Raw genomic sequence first — 7,388 nt, 5'->3', positions numbered from 1 at the left:
ACAATTTGTATCCACATACTACAACATATTTTGTAAATTCAGCTAAGCTTTCTCCAGGTCTAGTGTGTGCACTATTTAGGTTAAAGAATGTTCACCTCTGAGTGCAAGATCTGGGCTTTGTTCAGCTTGGACTTGGTCTTCCAGTAGCCAATTTCTGTTTGAATTAATCATTTGGATCAAAGTGCTACTCAGTATTTATATTTTTAAGTCTTCCTAAGGATCAAGTAGAGCCTTCTCCAATCAGCATCTCCTGGGAGGAGCAGGTGGGAATAGAGACACAAAATCTTTCCTTTGCTGGCCATTGCTTTGATTCCAGAAGCAGTCGGTAGTGATTGAAAAACATTAAATAAAGTTAAGCAGGTGTTTTATGTGGGTACCCAGGGAGAATTTAACAAGCTCTGTGCTTTTTTCTGAATCTCCAGGAAACACCTGTACCATCATCCTGTTGCTGACAGTTTCAGGCAAGCCCAGAGCTGGACCAGAGTTGATTCTGCTCACACTGGCTGAGGACAGCTTGGTCAGAGAGCAGCAAAAGGAAAAATGACCCAACACTCATGTAACTGGCTCCCAGAGTTGTGGCAAACTGCTGCCTAATCCCAGCATTAAATTTACCTAAATAATAATAGGGGTTAGTGGATTTCTCTTTTGTGCCTCACCTGGGTATGACTGTTAAGTCATGAAAGCTTTAAAAGCTCATAAATTAACAGAAGTGACAAATGAGTTCAGCAGGGTGCCCTGGATGAACTGCTGGTGTTTGAAACTGCTGAAGGGGCTTTGCAGTCAGGGCTGAGCCAGACCTCACACTCATCCCTGCACTGGTCACACAAACCTAGGGGAGAGACAGAAGAGAGGCTCTGGTTTATGAAACTGATGCTTGAATTGCCAAAAAAAAAAAAAAGGGCTGTGAGAGTCTTACAAGGTGCTGTGAGTGGTGATCCAAAAGGATTTTTTTAATGTCAGATTCAAGTGAAACCCTCACTCATATCAGCAGCATCAGGTTCTTCCAATGCTGAACCCAGCCTCTCCCCCAGGAAAGGCCACTCCCTGGTAAAAACCAGCTGAAAAGAAGAGTTCAGTGGATGAGCTGATAAGCAGATGCTTGAAAGCAGATTTCTCTCTCCTCTGCGATGTGTACCTCAGTATTTCTCTCCAATATGCCTCAAAAATTTTGCTTTTTGGGCGATTGCAACTTGTGATTTCTCCTGGAATACTCCAGGATGGGTGTGGTTGAAAGAGCCTCTGGAAGTTATTGCGAATAAAATCAAGTGTGCTCAGTGGCTTCTTCTGCAGGCAATGTTTCCTTCAGCCCAGGGTTTCTATGGAAAAACAGGAACGTGCTGCCTTTGCAGCAAATACTTATGCACTAAACCTCACCTGTGTGGGGCTTTAAGAACAGGAGACAATAGAAAAAGGATCTTGAAAATAGAAAAAGAAAACTCACAGTGAGTTTCATTAGAGATCTCGATTACCAAACAGCACAGGATTCATTTTCTTGTCTATTTTCACCCTCCTCTGGGGATGAATGATGATTAAAGGACAGGATAATAAGCAGGGGGAGGGTGGGATGAGAACTTGGTGAGAAGCAGTTAACATTTATAAAAAAAAAAAAAAGAGAAAGGGAAAGGAAAACAAGTGTTTCAGTTAACTAGTCAAGCTTAGCTTAACACTGTCTCTGCTTTAAGTGACATTATGAGAAATAGATGGCTCAAAAGCAACTTCACAAGTGCTGGACTCCACAGAATTTATGTTGACAACTTATTAAGAGCATTTGTTCACCTTGGAGGTGTTTAAACCTCCCTGTGATGTCTTTTACATTTATTTCCTGATTTTTTTTTTTTGGGGTGGGGTGGGGTGGTAAGATTCCTGTGCAAAGGCTGCAAACCAGCATGCTCATCTTTCCCTGCCCGTTGCAGCTAAGGTAAGCAAGAAAAGACCCTTTTGTAAAAAGAATGATTCGAGTAACAATCTCTCCGGTTTTGCTGCTCGCTACCGAACGGGGCGGGGGAGTTTGCCAAGAGGTTTTGGGTCTGCTCGGACGGGCTTTCCCTTCCCTCGGGGGTGCCCCGCTCGGGGCTCCGCAGTGTTTGTGTCCCGCACGATCCACTCGGGACGCGGAGCTGCCCGCGGCTTTTCCCCGCTCCCTGCCCGCAGGATGACGCTGCCGGCCGCGGTGTCACCCTCGGGGCCGGGCTGGGCGCGGTGCGGGACGCTGCCCCCGGTCCGTGCCCACCCTCGGCGGGGCCGCGGCCGCCCAGGAGAGGGAGCCCGGCCCCGCCGTGCCGGGAGCGGCTCCCGAGCGTGCTGTCGCCGCTGCCCCGGGTGGCGGTGCCTCGCCCCGCGGCCCCTCCCGAACGTCGCCCGTCGCGGAGGCGCGGGGCCGGTACTCACTGTCGGCAGCAGCGCACCGAGCGCGGCTCGCAGCGCCCCGCGCGTCCCGCAGCTCGGGCAAAGTAATCCCGGCTGCGCTAAACTCCACCAGAGCCGCTCCCGGAGCCCCGCTCTGCCTCTCGCCCCGGCTGCCCGGGACATTATTCCCCAGGAAGGCAGGAAAAGCTGCCCAGAAGAAGCGACGCCCGACGGAAGATGTTAGAGGAGGCGAAGGGGGGTGGCTTTTTGCTCGTTGCGTGCCTCCATGCCTGTCATTCCCTTGTCTTAATCCTTTAGGAAGGAGTCGCCAGGCAGACAGAGCGTTCCTGGAGGGGCGATGCTGCCGAGCCCTGCCCCGGGCAGAAGGAAGCCGGGAGATGCGCGGCCCGGGGCGGGCAGCGGGAGAGTGTGAGGAGCTGCCTCCGCCTGCGCCTTTCCGAGAGGAAAAAAGCATGGTGAGAGCTGGACCCGATCCCTGGAGCGCAGCCCCGCTGAGCAGGAGGTGGGATTATTCTGGAGTAGTTATGGAGAGCTATAACTTGGCAGCGGAGTGTTAAAGCGACTTGTTCCTGCTGGAAGAGGAACCCACTGCTGGCATCGCGGCGTGGTGGCCGAGGGAAGGTCACTCAGGTCCTTCTCCTCTCGCCTCTTTCTTCATCCGGCAAACGACCGAAGGAAAAACTGGTAACCGGCTCTTGCCAGTGTTGGGAATACCGTGCCTTTTGGCTGGGATGATTTGCCCTGATGTGCCGCCTCAACGGGATGTACAAAGTGCGACTGGGACTGATCCGGCCGACAAAGTTTGCAGAGTGATCAGCAGGGGCCGTGGGATGGAGGGAGCTGGGCACACACCAGCAGGGTCCGTCACGCACGGTCCGACGGCACAGACCTGCTGCTCCCTTGAAAACTGACTCCTGGTGGTCCAACTCTTACTTCTCCCCTGCTAATTTGCACTTTCAGGGAAAAAAAAACCCACCTACACGATGCAATGCAGTGTTCCTGTGTTGGTTTTGTATATAAAATTTGCTATGCAATTCCAAAACTAAAACAGGAGGAGAGACGGCCCTGCGTCCCAGAGCAAGCAGGGAATCAGAGGTGAAAGGTAGGAGCAGCATTTCTTGTTTAAGTCAAACTAAATAACCTGAGCTACTTCTTGCTGAAAACCTTTAAAACACACCTACTGTATGTTTATTTATTTTGTCTTGGAAATGTAAAACAGTTTCAAACAAAGTGAAGATTTGCTTTCTGATACTACCAAGAAACAGAGCGAGAACTGGTGCATTTTGTAACAGGAATGTACCGAGGGATGGAGTGTTTCATCAGTGAGACATTTAGGGAACTAGAGAAAAGGCATCTTGTCTGATACGCTTCAGTAAATATGAAGGGCTGGTGCAGTGGACACTGGAAACACTCGATCAATAGTCTATTTAAGTGTGAATAGATGCAAGCATGGAAAAGTGATTGCTTTGCTGTGTGTGGGGTGTGTTTGCAGAGGACAGCAGCAGAACATTTACAGGTGAGCTGTCTGAGTTAGGCTACTCCATGCAGAGGTGGTGCAGTGTGTTTCTGAAGGGATTGCTAAAAACCTCTGTTTGTAGGGTGGACTGTGTTTGTGCATTTTCAGTTCCTGCTCACAGAGCTTTCAGGATGTTGTTCAGGATGATTCAAAGAGGGTGAGGTCCATCTGGGGGCGAAGGGACTGTAGGAAAAGACCTTTGCTCAGTTTGGTGATGAGTAATTAATGGCCGTCTGATCTCTGTGATCTCTGCAAGGAGAGGAGTTGATGTCGTCATGAAAATCATGATATGATTTTCCCTCAGGAGAAACTATGACTTGGAACGACACCACTATGGACGGGGAAGGGTTGCTGGTGGAAAGGGACTCCTCTTCCTTTCGGATCCTCACGGGCTGCTTCCTCTCGCTCCTGATCCTCTCCACGCTGCTGGGAAACACGCTGGTCTGCGCAGCTGTCATTCGGTTTCGCCATCTCAGGTCCAAGGTGACCAACTTCTTTGTCATCTCTTTGGCCGTGTCAGATCTCTTAGTGGCAGTTTTGGTCATGCCTTGGAAAGCTGTGGCTGAGATCGCCGGTTTCTGGCCTTTTGGTTCATTTTGCAACATCTGGGTGGCCTTTGATATTATGTGCTCAACAGCCTCCATCTTAAACCTCTGTGTCATTAGTGTGGACAGATACTGGGCCATCTCCAGCCCGTTTAGGTACGAGAGGAAAATGACCCCCAAGGCAGCCTTCATCATGATCAGCGTGGCGTGGACTTTGTCCGTGCTGATCTCCTTCATCCCGGTGCAGCTGAACTGGCACAAGGCTGCAACCACGAACGTTTTGGACTTCAATGCCAGCTTAGAAGGTGTGAGCATGGACAACTGTGATTCTAGCCTAAACAGGATGTATGCCATCTCCTCTTCTCTAATTAGCTTCTACATCCCCGTGGCCATCATGATAGTCACCTACACCAGGATATACCGGATTGCTCAGAAGCAAATCCGGCGCATCTCGGCTCTGGAGAGAGCAGCAGTGCATGCCAAGAACTGCCAGAACCCGGGTGGCAACAGGAGCAGCATGGACTGCCAGCAGCCAGAGAGCAACTTCAAAATGTCCTTCAAGAGGGAAACAAAGGTGTTAAAGACCCTCTCGGTGATCATGGGGGTGTTTGTGTGCTGCTGGTTGCCATTTTTTGTGTTGAACTGCATGATTCCCTTCTGCGAGCCCACCCAGCCGTCCAAGGGAGCAGAGGCTTTCTGCATTAATTCCACCACCTTTGATGTTTTTATATGGTTTGGATGGGCCAATTCTTCCCTCAACCCCATCATTTATGCCTTCAACGCTGATTTCCGCAAGGCATTCTCCACCTTGCTGGGCTGCTACAGGCTCTGCCCCCTTTCTGGCAATGCCATTGAGACCGTCAGCATTAACAACAACGGGGCCGTGGTTTTCTCCAGCCAACACGAGCCCAAAGGGTCCAGCCCCAAAGAGTCTAATCTGGTTTATCTGATTCCACACTCCATTATCTGCCCGGAAGAAGAACCTCTTAAAAAGGAAGACGAGGAGAGTGAACTGTCAAAGACCTTGGAGAAAATGTCTCCAGCACTGTCGGGTATCTTGGATTATGAAGCTGATGTTTCTTTGGAAAAGATCAATCCCATTACACAGAATGGGCAGCATAAAACCTGAACAGTAAGGTTTACTCAGCAAGACCTAATGGTGTATATTGTAATAATCTTTTTTGGGGAAAAAAAAGATGTACAAGATTTTTTTGCTAAGAACCTAAGCTCTAAGGGAGAAAAATGCACATTTACACCAAGCCCAGAATTAATTTTCCTGGCATTCAGAGCAAATTTAACGTTTCAAACAATAAACAGAAAAAGATACTGGAAATTGGTTATAAAAAGGGATGTTAAACTGTACTGTTCACACTGAGGAAAAGCTACAAATTTAGATACAGTGCAGTTACAAAGAAAATGTTGCTTCTTCTCTGTACAGAGAAACCAATTTCTAGCTAAAAGTGAGGCAAAAGATAAATGTTGAGTATTTAAAGATTAATGTTTACTAGAAGTTAAAAGATTGCTTTGTCTTGTGATAGTGGGTGTTAACAGGTCCTAATTAATGACTGAGGGATTGTAAAGGTAGGTAGATGCCTTCTTAAAATTATTTCTGACAAATAATTGAGCCTTATAACGAGAATGGTTATTTTTAAAGCTTTGGGAGGTAATATGTTGATACTGGTTTTATTTATTTATTGTTTTAAATTGATATTTTTCATATGTTATAACAGATCTAGCTTTATTTATGTTATTTAAGATGTTTAAATAATGGGATATTTTTGGAGTGTCATAACTGCATTTTGACCAGTCAACCAGTCAGCACTTTATTACAAGCTCTGATAGTCTGGAGAGCTGGTGAGGGGAATGGAGGAATGTTAAGGAGCTCAGCAAGAAATGAAGGAATTAACAGAACTGATGTTGTGTGGAGTTGGTTTGCTTGTGGGCTTTTTCAATTTTTAAGTGGGATTTCTTTCAAAAGATAGGACCAGAGTTGACTGAGTTGCGAATTCTCTTCCCTTATAGAAATAAAAAAATTGCTGCTATTTATTTTTCAAAAGTTTCATGTTACAGAGACTTTGCTAGAATGTCAAGTTTGTGGATCTGTAAATACCTTAAATATGACTACAACCTTAAGAAGAATCCAGTTTGGGAAGGAAAGCTTCTTAGATAACAATTCTTAGTATATAGTGTTTTGTATTTATGTAAGATAAACAGCTTTCTCAGACTTTTCTTATTTCAAGTCTTGGATATCTTTTCTGAACAAACACACTGGGTTATAATGGTAGGAAGGATGCCAGAATCTGGTTATCCTGCAGGACCACCTGGACCCTGCTGTCTGTCTGCTCCTGTGTCACAGCCAGAATTAAAAACAGAATTAAAACCTGAGGTCCCTGGTGCTTTACCCCGGGAGCTGGGAGGACATTGCAGTTTAGTGATTGCCATGTCAATACTCCAATCAATAAGGAGTAGTGGCCTCATTACCATTTTGGATTAAAACATTTCTAAATATGGCTGGAACTGCAGCCTCCATCTCGAAATCCTCCTGTGAACTCCAAAAAAGTTGCCAATGTTTAATTAAAAAAATCCTGCTAGTTTGCCACTGTCCTTCCCTGCTGCTTTCCCTCTGTAATGCCAAAAGCAATCAGTGAGCATTAGCAACAGGAACATTGGGTGTTAATATTCAGCAGCATTCAAAGGAATCCATTTCTTTTCTAAATGGGAGAAAATACCCTTTAGAGCAACTTTTTCGTAACATATATCAAAACAAATGTGTTGTCAGGAAAAGAGAACTGAGAGGAAAAAAAAAATTTAAAGTCTAACAAACTATATACATCCTGCATCAGGTCTGTGTATTTATGTATTGTGAATGTTTTCATAATTTTATTGCCTGTATGCTGCTTTCATACATATAATAAAATTATTTTGTGAACAGAAGGTCAAATAAAGCAATCTACATTGCA

The 7,388-nt window shown here is 46.3% G+C and overlaps 1 protein-coding gene across 1 annotated transcript; it reads left to right on the top strand.

Moving 5' to 3' along the window:
• Nucleotides 1–3,355: 3,355 nt before the first annotated feature.
• On the top strand, nucleotides 3,356–6,227 carry DRD1 (dopamine receptor D1). Its single transcript, XM_041397767.1, has 2 exons — nucleotides 3,356–3,469; nucleotides 4,188–6,227. The coding sequence occupies exon 2, from the start codon at nucleotides 4,196–4,198 to the stop codon at nucleotides 5,555–5,557; it is 1,362 nt and encodes a 453-aa protein (XP_041253701.1). The 5' UTR covers nucleotides 3,356–3,469; nucleotides 4,188–4,195; the 3' UTR covers nucleotides 5,558–6,227.
• The last annotated feature ends 1,161 nt before the right edge of the window (nucleotides 6,228–7,388 follow it).

The sequence above is a fragment of the Onychostruthus taczanowskii genome, unplaced genomic scaffold, assembly GCF_017590055.1.
Source record: "Onychostruthus taczanowskii isolate IOZ18803 unplaced genomic scaffold, ASM1759005v1 scaffold14, whole genome shotgun sequence".
Lineage (NCBI taxonomy): Eukaryota > Metazoa > Chordata > Aves > Passeriformes > Passeridae > Onychostruthus > Onychostruthus taczanowskii.
Note: the sequence above shows the minus strand (reverse complement) of the source record. Positions and strands in the feature narration are given on the sequence as shown.

Coding starts and splice junctions, on each gene's coding strand:
- DRD1 (XM_041397767.1), top strand. CDS start 4,196: ATGACTTGGAACGACACCACTATGGACGGGGAAGGGTTGCTGGTGGAA.